Source organism: Diadema antillarum, unplaced genomic scaffold, assembly GCF_040938485.1.
Source record: "Diadema antillarum isolate AM-2024a unplaced genomic scaffold, OU_Dant_1.0 seq00000313_RagTag, whole genome shotgun sequence".
In the NCBI taxonomy this organism is placed as follows: Eukaryota; Metazoa; Echinodermata; class Echinoidea; order Diadematoida; family Diadematidae; genus Diadema; species Diadema antillarum.
Window position 1 is genome coordinate 159,439 of NW_027271333.1, and position 23,395 is coordinate 182,833.

At 37.9% G+C, this 23,395-nt stretch overlaps 1 protein-coding gene across 1 annotated transcript; it reads right to left on the reverse strand.

The window, feature by feature from the left end:
- Positions 1–1,109: 1,109 nt before the first annotated feature.
- On the reverse strand, positions 1,110–23,317 carry LOC139730451 (uncharacterized). Its single transcript, XM_071641293.1, has 11 exons — positions 23,121–23,317; positions 22,259–22,394; positions 21,386–21,539; positions 20,995–21,071; positions 20,425–20,534; positions 18,936–19,032; positions 5,239–5,321; positions 4,886–5,072; positions 3,106–4,299; positions 1,750–1,848; positions 1,110–1,244 (listed from the first exon to the last, which is right to left on the reverse strand). Exons 1-11 carry the CDS (start codon positions 23,315–23,317, stop codon positions 1,110–1,112), a joined length of 2,469 nt encoding a protein of 822 aa, XP_071497394.1.
- Positions 23,318–23,395: the final 78 nt, after the last annotated feature.

Below are 23,395 nucleotides of genomic sequence, written 5' to 3' on the forward strand. Positions count from 1 at the left end.
TGTTGTAATGTGCAACAGTAACCAGAAGTAGATACACACTGTACATAATAATGCTCTCCTCACACAAAGTTCAGAAGTTTGCAACAATGAATACTCTTATGTTGAAAGTTTCAGGCTTAATTCCAAATCCAATTATTGAATTTTGCTATTTGTGCCAATCTTGAGTTCACAACAATGGTACTAGTATTAAAAACAGGAATGTAGGGATCATTTCATATACTACTGCAAGTAAATATGAATATATTATCTCCGTACTATATATAATGACAATAACAATTTTCTTTACTTGGATATACACACACAGCTCAACCTTTATACATCTATACACATAAAGTAGGATCATATTTGCACAAGATTAAATTACTAATTGATGGCACACACAAAGCTAGTCCGAGAATGATCACTCTGTTTCTTACAATCAACTTTAGACGGCTTTGGGCCACTATGGAGCTCATACTGATGAATTATTATGAAGCACTCTTCCTCAATGATAATCTGATGAAATGAAGCATTAGCAATGTCAGAGAAAGACAATTTTCTTCTCGTGGCTTTTAATTGGCCTACCCTAAGCTAATATTTGAAATAAGCTCTCAGAAAGAAGCTTATGTGCAGGAGCTGAGGGTTGCTAACATTAATGAATGCACAGTTATAGCGCAACTTGTAAACAAAACCATCATATTCAATATCTATCAATGAAGGAGCTAAGATAAATATTGCAATCTGGCACTAGCTGTGCATCTGATGATGTGACCACAATAAAACATGTCATATTTTCATGCAAAACAGTATACAGTGTATTATTATCATCACCTGGTGAAAATTGCTGTAGAACCAGGTAAGTGACAACGCTTTTATGGACAATCTGTCAAAAGGTCAGGTGTCAGTTTGAAGACCTGGTAGCAGAAGTCAGATACACTCCTAATTTCAGATTTGTGATATACAAGATGTACATGTATGCAAAGTTCACCCTCTGCTTATATGATATCTTGAAAGATGGTAAATCACTACTAGTACACATCTCTCTGTGCTGTAAATCACTATCAGTGATTTCACAAGTCTCTTTGGGCTGAAAATGTCTATAGTCACCTGGCTGTCGTCATCTTGATGTCTCAGGATTCTGTGGTGGTGCAGTTGATGTAGGTCATCACCTTGGTTACAAGGTCAGACTTCTTGTCCTTGGAGGAGACTGGCACACCCTTCTCCTTCAACCATGCAGCCAGTGTGACAGAGTTCACCTTTGACAGCTGCCGCAGACAGAAAACAGACATGAAGATTGGATTGGATTGGATTGGATTGGATTGGATTGGATTGGATTAATTGGATTGGATTGGATGGGAAATTGATCTGCATTTTTTTATATCTGACCACAATAAGGAAGCACTGAATGCTTAACGCAAGCAATCACGAGACCAACAGGTTTCAATAACCTACGAAGGACTAAGCAATGAGAGTATAGTACCTTGCCCATAGAGGCACAGACGCTGCAGTCAGTGGACTCAAACCAGGAACTTCATGATTGGATAGTCCATGGTCTTATCCACTCTACCACAACACCTGCAAATATATGAGGAACCTTCTGAAAAGGCATACAAATTTACATAAAACTCCAGGGACTGCAGGATGGGGGGGGGGGGGGGGGGGAGTCAAGGATTAATGCACAATGTACCACGTAATATCAAAAGAAACTTCTTACATTGCACTCAAAATGAGAACAACAAACACTGCCGAATGGTGCATTAGCATCACTACCTGGTCATTTTGAGCCAAGAGCTGGACCATGCTGTGGTCTTGTATTTTGGGCTTGGAACGAACTTTTGTCTTCTTTGCCTTTCCTGCTTCACCTTGCTCCTATAGGATAAAAGATTGATAATTTTTTGACAATTTTTTGATAGTATACAACAGGAAACAAATGTACACTATGCATATTTCAACTAGAATAATCTCAATCTATTATGACTCATGTATATGTCATACTGACAATGTAATTGTACACAATACTGAGATCAGTACCTAAACTAATGAGGGCCACTTGCTCCAAATATTGCTACTTTTTGACGATTCTTGAATAGTACCATTTTCAAATCTGTTTTTGCATATTCCATTTAAAGGGACTGTCCAGTACTGGATGAGGTGGGGATTCATGTTTTGAACATTCCTAAGTGAGATAATGAGAAACCTCTTATGAAATATGAAAGAGCATGTAATTTTAAGAAGGATTCAACGTTTATTTGATGAAAATTGGTTTTCAAATGGCTGAGATATCCAAAAAAGTGATAATAATAAAAGGCGACACGCCACGCCTTTTATTAGGATCTCTTTCTTTCACATTGTTTTTGCATATTTCAGCAATTTCAAAACCAATTTTCATCAAATAAACTTTTGATACCCCTTAGAATTGCATGCTCTTTGACATCTCAAAGAGTGGTTTGTGAATATCTCGCACAACGTTGAAAGCTAAATCCTCACCTCAACCAGAACTGTACACACCCTTTAAATCACCCAGTATGAATGGCAAGTTGTAATATGATGATCAAAACAGATAAAACACATACTTTGATGGTTAGGAAATTTGGAAACTTTCACTCTTTTTTTTTACAATTGGTGATTTTGACCTTGCAAAGGTTAATGACCCAGCTAGGGTAGCCTCTTTAGTGTTATCTCTAAAGGATTGTGCACCTTCTATTACCTAGCTAGCATTATTCCCATGGTATTCATTTTTACACCTGGGATTAAAGGAGGACATTGTGGCTAAACAATTTGTCTTAGGATGTAAAAACTGCACCAGACTCCCAATTTTCCTCCAACACATTTCAAAGACTTATACACGTTCCAGTTTAATATTTCAACACTAAGAATTAGTGGCTAGAATACCCAAATTTGTGACAAGTGTGACTATACAGCTTTACTATCTGAAGATGGAGGAGATAATGTGGTAAATTTGTTAATTCACTGAGCCTGAAAAAAAAAGAGCTCCCATTAAATAACAACTTGAATGAGCTTTGTAGGGGTAAAATGGTAATGATGGAGAAGAGTACTGACTCAACATCAATGGAGGGTTGGCGCAACAAAGCATTCAACTCGTACAATATGACAACACTAGCTCACCTGGACTTTTCTCTTTCTGGCAGGGGTTTCATTGCTTAAACTGTTGACTGGTTGCTGAACGGATGGCCCTCTAATGAACTGCCCAGATTTGCCTTGACCAACAGCAGAGAAAGCTGAAGTGGATTGTGCAACTTTTATGAGACCACTGGTATGATTGAGCACCTGTGGCTGGGTTGGTGGGATCACATCTTCCGATGGCTGCAGAGATGTCTGTGTGGGATGGACTGCAGAGGGGTGTCCCGCCACTTCTTTGTGCTGCACCGTACGGGTAGATGGTGTGACACGCTTCGGTTTGCGGGCAGTAAAGGTCGGTTTGATTTTGGGTCCTGCAGGAGCTTTGTGCTCACTGGTGATATGTGATAGGGTTGGCTTTGGCTTGAAGATGGGCACAAATGGTGGGGGCTTTCTGGCTGAACTGCTTTCAGAGATATCAAAGACATGGTTCCTTTGTCTCTGACTGCCATCTGAGAGCTGTCCATGGATCTGCCTACAGGGTTGGCCCAAACCAATAGCACTCAGGCTCGACTGCCCATGAAGGCAGGTCGAAGGTTCAAAGCTTCGCTGGACATCACCAGCATCTTGCTGAGACTTACTCTGAAGATGAGCAGCCATGCTGAACATTGTATGAGCCTGCTGCTTCCCAATTCCTCCACTATCTGGCAGCCTCTTTTTCATCATACTAGCAGCTGCTGTGGTAGGCACATGAAAGTCCTTGCCAGCCCTATACACCGCCATCGAAACTGTCTCCGGGTTTCCACAAGCTACAGAGCTTTGTATCCCAACTTGGTCAGGCGCGATCCTTGGGTCATGTGGTGTGGAAGAGTGACCATGGAAATGCTCCCCAGTAGCAGCAGCATAGGTAGGTACTTGATTTGGACAACCATGTCTTTGCCCCTGCAGATGAGGAGATACTACCCTTTCTTGGACCCTGCTTTGGTGTGGATGGGTGTGGGACAGAGTAGCATGGTCTCGCTGGTCAAGTTGAGTCTTGATAATGTATCCTGTGGTGGGCATGATGTTCTTCTGCTGTCCACTCAAGGAATGATAGGGAGGTGGCTGGTGGGAAGGCAGTGGACAATCTGGGTGTTTCTTGTAACACTCTGCTAGAGAGACAAGGCTGCGGGTTGGGATTTGCCGAGTCCGAGGGGCTGGCTGGCTGACCAGACTGACACAGGATACACTGCTTGGACTGGTCTGCATATAGGAAAGGAAGGTGTCATTATGTTCATTTAGATAATTACCTAGGGTATGTATGACCAGGCGTCATTTGCTCTACATCCAATGTATGATCCCTTCTAAGTCTCTATATATGATATAAAGTTTTAAATTGCACATGTTTACTTCATCAAATTGATGCATCCTGACTATGCAGACTATTTCACATTAAATATTTTGAAACCGATTTCGCCTGCACTACACATTTCTTTTTCTGGAATCTGTCAGGTTGAGTTGTCTGGGGGGATAAAAAAAACCAAAAAAAACCTGAAATCACAAAATAAAACAAGCACATTCCACTATCTCTTTTCTACAAAGTATTAGCTGCAAACTCTCATGTGATGATCTACACCTGCATATATAATTCCAGAACAGAGCAAAAATGGCTATCACTATCCATATAAAGTAAATATAAAGCTGTTCCTGAATACTTCTATGTTGGCAGCATTTGGGGATTTGACAAACATGACAAACTCTGACAAACTGACTGTGCACTTTTCATGAGCTTTGCACCTTCTCTTCCTCTATGTCCAATTATTGCATAATATCTTTAAATGAGAAGAACCTCTTCCATAACGGCACTTGACATGGTGACAGCAGTATACATAGCCTTTCTAGTCAGCTCCATGGGATTGTCACACATGGAGGGAAACTTTCTCCTGACATCAGCCAGGAACGCTGCCAGGATCGGGGCTGGGTCGACGCGTTTGATCCGCTGCGGTTCTTTCATCCTGATGCAGAACTCTGGATATCTGGTTCATTAATGCTTAGGCTAAGGAAAATCCCTACAGGTTTGCATTCAAACTATACATATATGTACAGTGTACTGGATATTTGATTTCAAACAGAGCTTAGATCTAATGCTACAGCAGCTAATACACCCATACAATATTTGGCCACACTGCGTTCAAAGGATACGTGAAAAGAGTGTTTCTGATGGCTGGGAAGAAGATTTCAAGGTAAACAAGGCCTTCTCCACTCTCTGGTAGTCGGTATCCATACTGTCAGCACACAATGAAGTAAACATTCACAAGTTAGTGCCAGTGCCATGCCAGTATTCCTTCTATGTGATATTTCAACCAAAGGAAGACAAAACAGCAACTACCTGATGGCTGTCAATTGACTCACATTTCAAATGTTAGATGAGCCATCGAATATGGCACTGGAAAGCTTTGCTAAATCTTCTCATTCACTCAAATTCACTGCTGCAAAGAGTGATAAGCAATGAAAGGAAATGATTATTTGCTGTAATCAAACACAGCAGTTCTTGCAAAACTGCCTTTGTGGAGAGCAAAACTCATGGCCATGAGGTGACTTCATATTACCCTTTATTGTTTTGTTTTGTTTTTTTTATTTGCTGAAGTGCCAGTACATTCCAATTGTAGGCTTAAGAACAAACAAAACTGACCAGATTTGTCTTTGGGACAATGCTACATTGTATGCATTTCTTATGGTGCACACAAGCAAAGTAGAAATGGAATTCCATAAGTACATTAGGAATACAGTCCGTCTAAAGCAACCCGAGTAAAACAATGCTTAGCTAGGGTTTTCGACACCGTTTTGTCTCACCAGCCAAGCTTCTTATCTACACAGTTAATCCCTTGTACAAACATTGACCTATAACAGAAGAAAGTACTCCTTTGAATCCATACATGAGTGGCAAAATTGATCTAATTGGCAAAGGGTCTGGAATTCAGACTACCCTTATCTAGAAAACGGTGTCGAAATAATCCCCAGACCCGAGTTAGGAGAGATTTTAGACGTGCAACTCCTCCTCCAACTCGGGTTTGAGGATTTCAGCACCAGTTTGTAGATGTGTAGTCTACATCAAAGACACTTATACATTTGCGGCAGTGGAAATGCATTGCTGATGACCAAATTACTTCTTGTTGCATGATTGTGATGTGGGCATCGTAATTTTGTGTTAATTTTCTACCAAACACAAGCTGCACGATTTTTTTTTATTACGTATTAAAGAAAGTGCAATCTTTATTTGTGCAGGAATTTTTTTTTTTCTCTGCAAGAGTTCTTTACCACTCTAGTCTAGGGATTGATTCAACACTGTTTTAGGGGATTGCAAGGTCTAAAACCTGAATTGTATGAAGAAATCATATTCTGAGAGGTGGGGAAGTCCCTTCCAACCTCCCCGGCATGTAGAAATGGCAGAGAGAATACTCATGACAACATAGCAACAGCAATGTGCGGCAAAGCACTCTGATGTGTGCGTGCACCCATGCATGCAGTCATTTTACACTTGCCAGACTGAGATAAAAACAAAGGAGGGGGGGGGGGGGTCTCTGTCATGAGAGAGCTAACCGTTGGTAATGCTGGGTATGGCAGTTAAATCCTAATAGGATTAGGATAGCAGCTTCTCTTGTGTAAACATTCAAAACAGTGAGTTCAATTTAGACGAGGTGTTCTCGTCATGAATGAGGTATGCTTAATTTCAGTTTAATCTGATAATCCCTTCATTGTTGTTACTCTGGTGGTTTACTTCCTATTTTTTGTCCCATTCATCGCACAGCCAGCACGGTTTGGTAAAGATTAAGCGCTTGAATAGACACTGTACTTCAGAGCCTCTTTTCTCAGTTGACACCTTTCCTGAGTTTGTGCTTTCTTTCCAATATTTAGATAGGTTAGGAGAGTCCATTTGATTTGAGTTATACATCATTTTAAAGCTTAAAGTCTGCTCTTTCAGAATATGGTCTAAACTAAAAATTTATGTCTGGCGACTTTTTGTTTGTTTTGAGGTGCAGTGTCACATATAGAGAGAGAAAAAGAAAGACAGGACAAAGGTGAAAATGGCGGACAAAAAGGTGATGATAAAAAAAAAAACTTCAAAAACTCCAAATACCTATGGACATTTTACCATTGAATACACAAAAGAGAGACTCTATTTTGTTTCTGAAATTCCCTACAAATTATAACCAATTTTGGATGTTCCGTTTTGTTGATTGTTTGATATACTTGTGTAATCTATAAATATGTATCTATATCTGTATGTATATATATATATATATATATATATATATATATTTGCCTTTTTGCTTTCCATCTCTGGTTTTATCGGTGCGGAAGTTGGCATCCGACTGTATGGCAGGGAAATATCAAACCATTTGTATCTTCTATTTGGAATCATGTCCAAGTACAGATAAGCTTTATCTTTAAAGTACATATACGCAGTTGCAGAATCAGATACCTGATGAATAAGTTCTATTCCCTCGGCTTCCTTGAAAATCATTTACGAATACATATTCCAGTTTTGAAGTCGTGGCCACTCCTTTGTAATTTCTGTGCTATATGATAATGCTTTCCTTTGTAGTTTTAGTCTTTCCTTAGTACACAGAAAAAGGATATCAATTTAAACAGAAACAACCACTGATATGTATTTTTTAACTTGTATTAAAAGACAATGTTTCTGTGTCTATCATTTCATTTCATTCCCATCATCTTCAGAATCACCACCATCACTTTCATCTTCATTATCACATTTCCCCCCATCATTACCCTGTCATCATCACCATCATCTTCATCATAATTCACTTTACTTTATCTATGCACTAGAATATAAAACATAATGCATTTACAGTATATTATATTTTGGAGTATTTCCCCATTTCGCAAACAATATATGTGTATTATGTAGATAGGTCCCTGGGCTGCTACGTGTTCAGGCTTTTGCTTATAGTGGCAGTCCTTCTTCCAAATAATTTCTCAGGTAATTATTTGGAAATTTGGTGATACGAGTTATATTTTATTACTGGAATTGATTTACACATCAATTTTCCTTCTTTGAATCATGTACATTGTAATCTGCTTACTGATATTCTATGCGATATCAATGAAAAGAATCTTGATTTATTTATGAAACTGTGTTGGAAGAAAAATAAATCAATCAAACAAACAAACAAACAAATGAATACGATTCTGATGTGATTACAGTATCTAATTTTTTATGAAATAGACTTTATCTTGTATATACACTGTTATTGATTGATTAAGATTGATCGAATGTGACAATGCATCACAAAACCAAAATAGAAAAAAAAAAAAAAAAAAGAAAAATGGGGCTCCCCGATTCTCTGTGAGGACTCAAAACAACAACAACAAGAACAAGAACAACAACAACAACAACAACAACAACAACAACTATTACCTGAAATGGGTCACTGTGGTCAATCTTTAGTTTCTTATAATTTTTGAAAGAGCAAAAGATATTTTTCTTTTACACAATTGTACAGTTTGGTTTCATGAAGTAACTGGAAATTTTTGAATTTTGCTATTTTCCTACGACAGTTAATTGTATAGTCGTTTGATTATTCATTTTCTAGTATCATTTTCTGTTATTTACAATGGTCCTAAATTTTGGAATTCTTTAGATAGTGAAATACAATGAACTTCCGGTTGGTATTCATTCAAACGTAAGCTTAAATCTAAACTTCTTTTGCAGTACCCTGGTTATAATATGAATTAATAATACTGATTTACCAGATGCTTTAGAATCATTAATACTGATGTAGAATATTCGGCATGATTGTAGAACAGGTCTACATGGTTTTATTTTCAATTCTTTTCTTTCATATTTCTTTCCTTTTGCAGCTGCAGGTACCGTCATTAATACTGTCCCTATTACGGTCTTGTTGGTGTTTTCTCCTCTTCTTCTTTCTCATTCTCTTCTCCTTGTTGTGTGTGTGTGTGTGTGTGTGTGTGTGTGTGCGCGCGCACACACACGCGCACGCATACTTCCCCAGATGCACGTGCGTGCGTCCAGAGTGTGTGTGTGTGACTGTGATAGCCTGAGGTTTATCTTCTTTCGGGGATCGTACTGCCACAAGCATCTGTTTTTATGTAGGTTTCCTCCGCACACAATTTTATTTATCCGTCATGAATGTATCCTTCAGAATTATTTTAATTGATTTTGTGCTATGTAAATGCTTTTTGTATAATTTTATACTGAACTAGATAATGTGTTAATTTACACTGTCATGGATTGATGTTGTAAATACAACACTGTATGATTTGCTTGGAAACTTAATAAATGAAATGAAATGAAAGTATACGATGCATGTGGTTAACTCACTTGAACATGTAAAACAAAAATATCGTAACAAGTTTTACGAAAAAAGAACAACAAAGATGTAGACAAATGGAATATTACACGTTGCATCGAAATTACGGTAATAAATATATGATTTTAATATCGAGATAATACGATGAGGCTGACAAAACAATACAAAAGGTGAGTACAGAGATCAAATCTGATGTGAGTACACATTAGGAGGAAAAAAAAGCATTTCCCTTTCAACTGTCATCAGTATGAGTAAAGAGAGTAATCATTGATGAAGTAGTAATTGATAAAGAAGTGTAAATTGACAATTACTTAGATATGACTTGAACAAGATAAACATGTATTTTCTTTCAAACGACGCTTGAAATAAACCCCCACCCCCCCCCCCAAAAAAAAAATCTTATTTAACAATACACAATTCAACCTTACATTCTTACAAGGAGAAGTACCTACAAATTCATACACTCACAAAAAAACCCTAAAATAGTCTAACGCCATTTTAGGTTTTTATCATATATATATATATATATATATATATATATATATATATATATATATGTTATATATGCATGTTTATCATAATATTTCAATGAAGTAGAGAATAAAAATACGATTGTAATTTTGAGGCGTTATGAATTTCATTATTGAAATTACAACACCGTTGAATCTCGATCATAATCATTTCATCACAAAAGCCATAAGCAAAGAAATAGAATATATTTTCATATTATAGAGAATCAAATATACACAAAGTACTGTGACGCGCATCTTTTAGCTTGAAAACAAGAACATTACAGAGCACTGATAATATGAGAACGTACCTTAATGATCCAGTCACCATTGGCATGCGCTGTTTCATTTCCGTGTATTTTACGATTACTATAGAATGCACAATTTCCTTTAAAGCAGTAACATATTCAGCACACTTACTATTACCTTTCTGCCCCGTTTAAGCAACATAGATTGGATAGTCTTTCTAAATGATCAGTTTCTTCAAGTTTTCGGTGAAAATACTGGAATAAATTTAGAAAACTAAACGAAGAGTCTTGTGCATCCATTTGTTTCTTAATATTCTCTCAATAGAAGAAAACAATATAGGAAAAACAATGACATACCTACTGCAAAAGCAGACGTTTAACTACAAAAGAGCCATTTGATGATTTACGCCATTAATAGGTACTCGATCAAATTTGAATACAATTTCACCATGTCATGTCACTCGCTGGATTATGAAAATGTGGGGATCTAAAGATTCGCGTCTTTAGACATCAGAAACATACAAATAAATAGATAAATATATATACATGGATATCATTGCCAATTTGTGGAAACTTATGCACAGTATCTCTAATTGGCCTAAGTACTGTTTCGAACATTATATAAGCATAAATTAGACGTGAAACTATCGTCAAGCAAAGTGCTTTGAAGATAATACATAATATTATACTAAGACATAGTTAACATTAATACGCGATTAGGGAAAATAGTCATTGTTTTTTTTACCAGAGGAAGGCACACCCTCATGAACAATAAGATAAACCATGCCAAACGAGGTAAACACTATAGATAGGTAAACTGCGGTGAATTAGTGAAAGAACAACAAAATGGACGAATATCGCCATACAAAAATTGAACAGGCCTTTACCGACCGGAGAAGAAGAAAATAAATAAATTAACGCAGAAAAGAGCGTAATAATTAACTCAAGACAAGTGAGAGTGATCAACGTCCTAGGTAAGCGAAGAGGTCGTCAGTCAGAGTTCGCCGTTGCCTTGTTGTGTGAGTATCAGCCTGAGCGTCGATCAAAGACTGCACAGTGGTCTTCACTGACCGTAAGTATGTCTGGAAATGCTTCTGGACGAAACGTGACCGCAGTGAGATAGTAATGGGTGTTGACGCTGAAGGAAAGGTAGGCGCTTCGATGTCGCTGGTGTTCGTTTCTATCCCTTCCTGCATGTCAAGAAAAAAGAAGAAAACATCAGGCGCCATTAAACCTTCTGGTTTGATACTTTCTTAAGAATCGTATATACAGAAAAACGTTAGAAATAAGAATTCAGTACGTGTCCAAATATAAAAGAAAAATATACCATCCGAGTAACATTTTATATCTGAATATAACTAAAGGGGGCGGGTAACTTTCTTGTATTCCTGTTATATAAGATGTGTCCTTATCGGGGGAGGGTGGCTTGCCCCTCCTCTTGAATTTGATTTTATTTAAGTTAAATCAGTTCCCTGAATAGGGTACACTATAAAGTATGAAATATTGACAGAAATGGGAAAAAAAGAAATAATCGGTATAAAATATAGTATGTTACATTAAAATGATGTCAAAAAGAAACATGGAAGTAAGCGAAGATTCTCCCCTTCCACTTACTCTTTATTCCCACCTTGTCCTGAAACACTAACCATTACAATATGAATGGAGACTTCTGTTTATAAGTCACCGAGTCTGGCTCTATACTAAATATCGGTGTTTATCACGGGCAACAATCTTCCCCGTTGGACGTTGTTATTTAATACCTTGTGTGTCATTAGCTCGACTCAGATTCATTTCACAATCGGAGTTAAAGCTTCCAAAAACAGAGGTTTAGAATGTCTTTAGTTATACAAATTTTACTTTGATGAAATCTTACAAGATACTCTACTCTACCAGGTGTCTACTCACCGTATGCATCGTTCTATAGGAAATATCTAACCACTTCACATTTTTCGTTTTGTAGTTCTGTTATGATGAATTTGTTCCCGTTGTTGCTTTTTTGTGTTTCTTTTCTTTTAAAGCTGACATCATTGGACGAATACGACCATGATTACTTACGATTCTTTCAATGCAGTGTACGACATTTGTGATCAGTTCCTGAATAATGCTGAACTCTTCATGGAAGCGGATTTCAGATTCGGTCTGCAGAAAGTGTTCGTCATCCTCCATCTGCTCATAGGCGCTCTGGTAGCGTCTAAGGTCTCTATGGTAACGACCATACCTGACTGGAATCTGTAGGTGTAAGATATCAATTACAAACCGTTACTATTTTCCCGTCAAGGAATGTCTGAAGTACAACATGGCTTGTCTCTATATGAGACCTCCGAACTATTTTCAGACTTTTGCATTTGAACAAGTACATTATGGGTTATTGCAACTCACTGACAAATTGCCTGAAATTGACATATTGTGTACAGAGTTACAGAATTTTCAGCAATTGTGATGTTTCCAAAGTTTATAACCAATGACGATGAGCAAGGATGATGGCCTAAAAAAACAAAACATGAGTGGGGGCTCAAGGAAGTAGAACAAAAGAAATAAGCATGCATTAATTCTCACAGGTGACCTTGTTAAGCAAATGTCATTATAATGGAATTACATTACAGCATATTATTTTTGTTTTGAAGCATGAGAACCTTCTATTTGCCATCATCGTTGTTTGTTTTACTCTGTTTTCATGTGTCATATTGTTGGTTTACCTGCTCAAGGAACTCGTTTGAATTCAACAAATCTATATATTCAATTCGATTCATGTACAACATGATATGATATTATAAAAATCATCTGGATTTTCCCCTTTTAACAATTAGGGTGCTGTTACAAGAGACTTGGCACTGACTTTGAAAATGCTTTTGGAGCACGTAGGCGTGCGTGTATTTGATTGATATAGCACTGCACAAATTGCATTTTTTTTCCATTATGAATAAGATATTCATTTCTACAGAGTGTTTCTGTAGGGAAATTACAGTGCTCACTTTAATTTGAGAGTTAAAGCATCTTGGCCAAAATCTTTCTCTGAGCAAAAAAAAAAAAAAAAAAAAATGCAGAACAACGAAGCATAACAGTCTATGTATTTACGGCACTCTCCCCTTTCCATGTGACTCATACAGATATTATGTGATAATATAGATATGGAAAAGAAAGTGAAAAGATTCTTACGTTTGAAACTGCATCATGATTTTCATTTATGATCTCCGGCAGATTGCGAACACTTGCGTTATCCTCCGAATCTTGCGATGGACGATCTCGTTTCTTCATGGCAAAGAAACAAAACACGTGGCACACTGTGATAATAAGATCCTACATACATTGCCATTGGTGGACAACTGCATTGAGTGTAAGCTTCTTAAAATTAAATGACACTGCTTCATAGACTTGGAATTATGATTATCAAAGCATCGTGGGAAAAAAGCTTAGTTGTATCAATGTAACCAGTATGGTTTCACATAGGGACCACAAACTCTTAACTTGCATTCGTCCGAATCTCTCTTCCCACATGCCAAAATAGAAACTTGACATAATTCTCGTCCATTAGGAGGGGTTCTTATCACTGTAATTGGTATAGCAGGGGTGTATCCAGGATTTTTTCTGGGGGGGTCGTAATCAAAATTTTTGGACCTTTGCCTTTGCGAGGGAGCGGAGCGAGCGGGGGGAGGGTGTGGGAGGGGGGTGTCCCCCCTCCCACGGTAGGGAGTTTTTGAATTTTGTATCTTAAAATGGGGCCATTTGGTGCATACAAAAGTGACTTTTTCGGCATGGCAGTGCGGCTTAGAAATAAGGTAAATTATGGCATATTAAAACTAAGTTACGAAATTTACGAGGTTTTTGACAATTTGCTGGAACACCGGTCACTTTTTTTCCCTGTTGTAGGCCTATATAGAGTAAAAAGCCCTCAAAAAACAAAAATGTCTTTTACAAAAAGTGGACCTTTTGAAAATTTGGGGGGGTCGTACGACCCTCCCGACCCCCCCTTGCATACACCCATGTATAGTTTGATGATAGAACACTACGAAAACACAAACAACAATTGCTGAAGCTATCCAGTTCCTTAGCATGTGTCGACATGAGCTTACTGACATTTAAAGTCACCGTTAGTGTTTCCATCATCATTACAAATGTTGTTATTCTTTATGATCACAATACCATCAGCCATATTGTTTTAAAAGCTGCTATTCACCTTCTCTCTAACCACAATTACCATGACACTATCTAATTTGTGCAAGAAACCATACTTTGCACCTGTAGAGGGCAGCACTTCACCCCTCCATTTCCTTTTAACCCTCTTCATGACATATTATTTCCTACCCATGGGTATGTGTGCAGAATTTGTTCACATTTGGCTCATTGGCACAAAAGGGGTTAAACAAGTGTCCATGCACGCTATCCGCATGAGCAGTTCTCTCTGTTTGTGCGTACTTGTGAGAGAGAATGCTATCTTGTCTATTAAAGATTGTGAGTACTTACGAAATTTTCGAAGACATCGTTTGTTGAGTGCCACAAAGAATCAATTCGCCTTTGTAGAATGTTGTGATCGCAAGTACAGGAGGACCCGTGTGGCGGTCTGTTGCCGTGCCACTGTACCGGCGAGGCATCGGCGGCGTGAAGTGTCGACACAGCAGCGATGAGGAATGCCAGGGATGTTATACCTTCCCAAGTGGGAGGAACATAAAGGCGCAAATCAGTCGACGCTCACTATCAAACTACAATCATTATACAGCAACCACATACGCTTCCCACTCAGTGAGAAGATAGCCGACGAGTGCTCAAAATTAACCACGAAGTGTTGTTGTGCGTACATGCTGGACCATTAAATCTTCCTCTTGTTCGTCGGCCTCTAATTGTTAACTGTGCTGTCGGTAATACGGTCGGCTCCTCAAGGGCCACCGAACAAGAGGCATATTTATCGGTCTAAGTGCTTGCTAACATGCTTCCATGCTTCTGTGTACAAACATATATCATGTAAATATAAAGCATATAAAAGATAACGAAGGCGTTTGGGGCATGCTCGTATACTTGTACATGAGTATATACAGCGAAGGTGTATTGATATTGCTGTTATAGTCATTAATTCATGAAATAAAAACAACATGATAAACATTTTGGAATTGGACAAATATAAGATAATAATTTATGGCCTCTGAGAGTGCACTTTACCCAGCGTTATCATACAAAAATTGATAATCTTGAATAAAACAAATCCGCTAAGGCCTTACATCTAGGGCCTACCTGTGATAGAATAATACACACTTAGTTGACACGCTTTCTACCTATATCAGGCTTCGTACAAACATTATCATTGCTACAGAGTACAGTCTGTACCGTTATGCTGTCTAGAATTATGTTATCATAAAAGCATGCCACCGTCGGCTTTTCCAACCGTGCGGACGTTGAATCACGGAAGTTCAATTTCTATTCTATTATTGTTTAAAACCCTTTCAAAATCTGCCAGCTTCTCATGATATTTCAAAGCATTCGGCAACTAAAGCATATCCAGTTTTTGCATGTGAGATCACAAAGGTACCAAAAGAGCGAGACGGAAAGAGAAGAAGGAGAACACAGAATATCATTTCATACGAGGCTGAACTTTGGACTTGTCATTTTCTTTTCAAAACCGACGAACTGTAGTTTACACAACGGTTACACTCGAAACGGAACACAATAGTATGGAATGCATGCACAAGCCGCAAGCCATCGCGCTTCCGTTTCTTTTGAACGAGTACATCACTCAAATTCTCAGTCACCGAACATGATAGATTTGTATAAAAGTAGGATTAATAGTTTCATTTTTTCCCACAACCGGACGTCCTGACTTGCTGAAGGAATAAAGAATGCCAGTAACCATGAGATTTTTTGGTCGGCGTTTTCAAAGTGGGAGTTTCTTCCAAAATAAAAAGACGGAATTACTTTAAGACAATGTCACTGCATCGTGATATAACAATGTTCTGATGCTCAGAAAGGAGGTAAGCTCTATCTTTAAGGTCAGATAAAACGTGCATCGTCCATCTAATCATTTATTCAAAACTACTCCATTTGAACCAATTTTATGGTCATATAAAGGACTCGGAGTCAAAGGAAAATCTGTACTTACCATTTTTCCACCAATTACTGATGTTTCTGCTCTGTATTGGGATACAGTAATAATGTACTCGTGTTGGTGGCCGAGAAATTGGAGCCGACGATGGAGACGTTTTTCTGCAGAGCATGTCACAAACTCGTGTTGGTCTGAGCACCATCTTGTAAATGCTCTTTCACCGCGTGTAATGTTTCAAATGACACTCTCCTCCCGTATCTGCCGTTGCTTTTTTTTTCTCTTTCTCTCTCAGAGTATGCCGTCCTCGTGTTAACTTGATTTTTCTTCTTCTTGTTTTGGAATTAAAATAGCATTGATATGGATTCGTTGTGCACGTGGTTCAATCCGGCAGTATGAGATTTCGTCTTTTGTCTCAGCCCTAAAAGCGCGTTCTCGAGGAACTATTGATACCACCGTCATCTTCACTCCTTTTTATACAGTCGCGGTCCCTGGCCGGGCGGGCGCGTGCGACTGTGCTTACAAATAGAGTCTATGGGCGTGTCTTCCTACTTCCGGCATATCGCATCAGCACATTTAGACTAAGCGAGAGATCACGTCACTCTTTGAGTATCCTCTATATCTCCTCCTATGAACACACATGAGTTTATTTTCAGCTTTCCTAGAAATTTGTGGAGATGTATTATATTTCATATATCAAGAATGATGTAAACCGTCTTTAATAGATAAATATAAAATGTTGGGTGAATTTCGCTGTAAGATTCTGATATCGCTGCAAATACCACAGGGGGCAAGTATCATTTGGTCAATGCAATAAAATATTTTATTTTCCCTGGTCTTTTCAGTCTCTGATTTTTTTTTCTCTCTGTCTTTGCACACACACGCACGCACACTCACACAAGCACAGTGACATACATCCTGAAACGCAAACACTAGAGAACAGCTTTCAACATTTAGACAAGCATTGACAAAGAATTGCAAATGGTGCCATAATGGTTGAAAAGAATATGTATATATATATATATATATATATATATATATATATATATATATATATATATATATACATATATATAAATATAAATTTATATATCATGGTCTATATATGTGACCGTGCACCTCAAAACGAACATAAAATCGCACACACTGATTTTGCGTGAGGACTGAAAATAAGTGAAATGGGTCAACCTAGCCGAACTTGACTTTTTCATATTTTCTGACAGAGCAGGTCTTATTTTACATTATGCTAAAATTTGGTATCATAAAAAGGCCAGGAAAGTGTTTTTTTTTAGCAGTTTATCTCGAACATTTTTGGTAGAATAGTGTGATTAGGTGCATCTTTAGAATGCCTTTTTCATTTCTGAAAAACCTTGTCCTCACTCTTCACTTTCAACTCTAATAACTTTTGAAATAATAGAGCTACTGCTTTAAAAGTTGGCATTTATTATGGACAGAATGTGTTAATCATTAGAAATACAGTCCGTCTAAAGCAACCCAAGTAAAACAATGCTTAGCTAGGGTTTTCGACACCGTTTTGTCTCACCAGCCAAGCTTCTTATCTACACAGTTAATCCCTTGTACAAACATTGACCTATAACAGAAGAAAGTACTCCTTTGAATCCATACACGAGTGGCAAAATTGATCTAATTGGCGAAGGGTCTGGAATTCAGACTACCCTTATCTAGAAAACGGTGTCGAAATAATCCCCAGACCCGAGTTAGGAGAGATTTTAGACGTGCAACTCCTCCTCCAACTCGGGTTTGAGGATTATTTCAGCACCAGTTTGTAGATGTGTAGTCTACATCAAAGACACTTATACATTTGCGGCAGTGGAAATGCATTGCTGATGACCAAATTACTTCTTGTTGCATGATTGTGATGTGGGCATCGTAATTTTGTGTTAATTTTCTACCAAACACAAGTTGCACGATTTTTTTTTATTACGTATTAAAGAAAGTGCAATCTTTATTTGTGCAGGAATTTTTTTTTTCTCTGCAAGAGTTCTTTACCACTCTAGTCTAGGGATTGATTCAACACTGTTTTAGGGGATTGCAAGGTCTAAAACCTGAATTGTATGAAGAAATCATATTCTGAGAGGTGGGGAAGTCCCTTCCAACCTCCCCGGCATGTAGAAATGGCAGAGAATACTCATGACAACATAGCAACAGCAATGTGCGGCAAAGCACTCTAATGTGTGCGTGCACCCATGCATGCAGTCATTTTACACTTGCCAGACTGAGATAAAAACAAAGGAGGGGGGGGGGGGGGGGGGGTCTCTGTCATGAGAGAGCTAACCGTTGGTAATGCTGGGTATGGCAGTTAAATCCTAATAGGATTAGGATAGCAGCTTCTCTTGTGTAAACATTCAAAACGGTGAGTTCAATTTAGACGAGGTGTTCTCGTCATGAACTTGGAAACTCCCACACACTACTCAGAAACTATACATTCCATACATAACTTGGAAACTTCCACACACTACTGAGAAAATACACAAACATGCGTGCATTGGATTAATGAGTTAACAAAATATTTCCTTTTCTGAGTGTTGCAAGATGTCATATTTGGTCTTGAATAAATTTTTGTAAGAGCTTTACTTAGAAATATGTCTTATCTTCTTTTAGTGTTTTATGAAAGAGAGAGAAATACAGTGCATTTTATCATCTTTCCATTTCTATTAAAATTTGCAAACTATACTCACTACTCTCTATGTGAGATAAAACCATGGAAAATTTTTCAAAGAACTACAAAGTGACATTCTTTTACCGTGTTCTTCCAGTATCTCCTGAGATCACTATAAGTCTTGAAGGGACTCGAGGCTGGTAAATTGTGCATGAGGCTTACCACTCTTCCTTTCTTCATACTACATGGAAATACAGAACAAAGACACAATGTTTTTTTCTTGCTGCAATCTCAACAACACGTTGACAAATGGCACATTTGGAGCAGAACACACACACACAACAAAAACTTGAGACAGCTATGACAATTGAATATTTATAACACACAAAATATTGTATATCTATTGAAAGCCTAATATAGACATCACTGCCACCTTGAGCACCAAAGTACATTGTATAATCAACAAAATATCTACTTGTTGCCTATAACTGGTCATATAATGTAGAATGTGCCACTAAGAAACCATACAAAAAATAGTCACAGTATGATTTGTACGATGTAACACATTTCACATCTTCATTAGATATGATCTGCAGGTTTATGTGTTTGTGTGTTGTATGAGTGTTTTAGGATTGTTGTTGTTGCTGGGTTTTTGTTTTTTTTTTGTTTTTTTTGTTTGTTTGTTTGTTTGTTTGTTTGTTTGTTTTTTTTTTTTGGGGGGGGGGGGGATAGGATTTATATTATATTGGATGGCTATGAATGGGATACCAGGGGATATTGCATGAGTTAGGGCCAATATTGCACGAATCGAAGATGAGTGCAATATTGATCCTAACGAGTGCAATATTCCCTGGTTTTCCATGAATCAAGGCCATCCAATATAATTATTATCATCTATACAATCAAGCAGAGCAAGCATAAACTGCACAAAATTACCCGGCTACTATATACTCGTCTTTGAAGTTGACTCGGCAGTCCCATCCCAGCGCTGAAAAGGGGAAGCCCCTCAAACTGCGTATGAAACAAACAACTAGCAAGATGTTTGCGCGCTTGTGAAAAATGTAACAAAATGACGTGCACTAGTAGCGAGCGTTTGCGCATTCAGCAAGCGCTCACGCAATAAACGAGACAGATAATTGAATATCGTGTGATCTTGAACGGAAAGTAACAACGGTAGCCTATGGGGAATTAATACGTTGGTCTATGCGATTCGTTCAATAAGCTCTGATATTGAACGGTAAAAATTGAGCGGACTACAATACGCGTTTTTAATGCGCCGCTAAAACGTCCTATATAGATGATAATAGGGCATGCTGCATGCATTTATGATTTTCCACTGTGTAAATTATCTGGAATCCCTTTTGTGGGTAACAAGACATCGGCTTCAAATAGTACTACATGTATTTGAATCAGATGGACATCAAGAATGACCTATAATAAAGGAATAAAGGAGTGGACTTCTCTACAGGAACATTGGAATAATCATTGAGGTGCTCAAGGTACTGAAACTTTTAATCTAGCATTTCTCTGTTTTACACTTCTCATTTTGCAACAGCACAAATCCAGTCAAATTTTACCGTACTTTCAGGAAAGGGGTTTAGTGCAAATGATTCAAAAACATCAAAGTGGTTACCTTGGTAACACAAAGCAGAACCTGTCTCCAATGAAGTACTCTGAGATGACAGAGCTTGTGTCACACAGAAATTGAGCGATGTTCTGGGAGGAGATGCCAAACTCTTGGAGCTAGATCAAAATTAAAATCAAAATCAAAATTTCGACATTCTTTCCATCATCATACCATCAAGATCCATTTTAAATAATAACAACTACAATGCATGCCATGAAGAACAAGGTATACCAACAAATAAGTTTTTCAAACCCCCAAAGAATGCTGCATTTTATCTATTTATCTTTTTTTTTTTGTACAGGATTCTTACAATTCTTTATAGGCTGTCTCAATAGTCAATCAAAAAATGGTGCTCATTACAGGTATATTGCAAACGAATACAGAATTTTTTGGTTTTGTTTTGTTGTCATGAACATTTGCCACTGCTTGTAGGTTATTTCATACAATCAAGACCAAGAAGGTGTTTCCCCCTAGCTCCATATGTTGATTTTCTTTTGGTAATAAATTGCATTGTTACAGTGCTCTTTATAGTCATACCAACTTAAGTTTCAGACAGGCAATACTTGTATAACTTACAGTGCAGTGCGGAAGCTTGATTGTCTGTGGTTTGACGGCAAAACTTATTTCACCTTCTGAAATGTTGATTTCTAGATCTGTGGAACAAGAAAGAAACAAAATAATTGTCTTTTTCAAGAAGCCTATGACACAAGGTTGCACTTGTAGAAAACATAGTGCTCCATACACTTTATCCTCTCTGTGAATTACTCACATAATGTCTTCAAATAACAGTCACCTAGAAGAAACATGTTAAGAAATTCTGTCACTCATGTAATGAGAAACTTCAGTATGGTACAATTTCATTCAATGAAGAATTACAATACGGCTTTGTTGGCTAAAGTTTGGTTGGTTATAAGGGATCACTCCATGGCTGGGATACTGAGTAAAAGTGATTGAAATATTGGCTTACTGACAGCCCCTAGCAGTCCAGTGCTGGTTATGAAGTCCCTGCCCTGGACATAGTACTCTCCGACCTTGTTCCACAGAGGGGCAAGCTTGGCTTTCAGGGTATAGCAGAAACAGACCTGGAAGACTGCTGCATACACTTTCTTGGGTTCCCCATACTGCAAATGGTAAAATCACAACAGAAAGGCAACCATTTCTGTGCCCATCTTGAATATATTCTAACAAATTGGTGATCCTAAATGACCGACTGCTCTATGATTGAATGTATTTATACACAAGGTAATGGAGAGATTTCAAAAGAATAATTCCATTGAGTACTTTCTGCACATGACATTTTCTTCATCAATAACACAATTTTCTTTTTTTAAAGAACATTTTTGAATAAAGATGAGATACCATTGTCTTCATCAGCGACAAAGATTTTTTTTCCTTCCAAGTTTGAGTATAGGTTCAATATCCATTCTTTCTTCTTTTCTTTTCTTCTTTTTTTGGGGGAGGGGGGTCATCGGTAACAAGTGCCCTTTCTAACAAAGATGATCCATGATTGCGAGATGATTGGCTCTCCATAAAACCAGCATGAATTCAGCATGGCTTTGAAAAATCACTGATTGTAATGTTGTACAGGTGTGTCACAATTCATCGACACCACTGGTGAAAGGTATCAAGTGTTAATAAATGGAGTCAAAAGGGGTCTGAACTTTCAATCCTAGCAGAGTCTTTGTCAGGCAAAATCTAAGGATTGAAAGCTCAGGTCCCTTTGGACGCCATTGGCTCATCACTAGTGGATGAGCATTATACAGTAGCCTTTCTTTTTTGTTTTGTTTTGTTTGTTTTTTTGTTTGTTTTTTTGCTATGAGAGTTAATAAAGAGATGATACCTGCAGAGACATCTTCTGGCATTTTTCCTGCAGTTTTCCCGTCGACCAAAAAGCCCGACTGCAGACAACACTGATGTAGCCTCCATCTGGCAGAGATGGTGAGGCTAAGACTCGAGGCTCAGTGAAGATCAACTGTCTGAAATCAGAAGCAAGTGGATTTGATATCTTGATACCGAAGTCCTGTCTCATTAAGCATTGAGGATGTATTCAAGAGGATGATAAAAAAAATGAGGGGTCTTGTATTTTATGGATTTAAGTTTCTTATATGACATGTTGACCGAGGGTCATTATACACTTGAATTTAATTACACTACGTCTGAGGGCATTAACATCAAATGAAAAAATGTGGCAAGCCCCAAAGTCTTTCAGTTGGGTGGCTACTCAAGCTTTATGAGAATGGCATACTAGCAACTGTATTAGCCTTCTGTTTATATGATAGCAAGTAAGATATGTGCCTTACCTTCACTATAAAACACCATCACTGAATTTTATGAATAAGACCTACTCTTTGTACTAGAAAAATACCGGTAAACAACCATAAAAAAAAATTACTTCCCAGCCATAATGACACACCAAGTAATATGCCATGACATCTCATTTCTAGTCAAAAATAATCCAACTTCCTGTCTTAGGATGACTATTCCGGTATTTGATGTTAGACTACAAAACATCAATATGTTTATTTCCATGACTTGAGATCATTTCAAGATCATACACACACAAAAAAAAATTATCCACAAGTGAGTTAAAGTTCACTGAATTAAAAACAAACAAACAAAACTAGTGTTCAAGCACACAAAAACTCCAAACAGATAAACAGAAAAGTTTGTTGCAAGGATTATTTCATGGCATTGGCATCTACCTGCATTTGAGTACAGTGGACTGGTTGCCTCTGTTTGGTTGCTGAGAATGAGAATTGCTAGATGCTTGCGTGCTGAAACTGGATGGTGCATCACTGTCACTGTCAGAAACCCTACAGGTGATGGTGCACAGCTGGCAGAGGTCTGGAGCTTTGGCAAAGAATATGGAGGACTCTCCTGAACTGTTGTTGGCTGGCATTATCACCTGGTATGCATTAGAAAGGGATCGAGGGAGGTGAGATAGCTTCAGTAAGTCCCATAATCTTTGCTAGTAGAA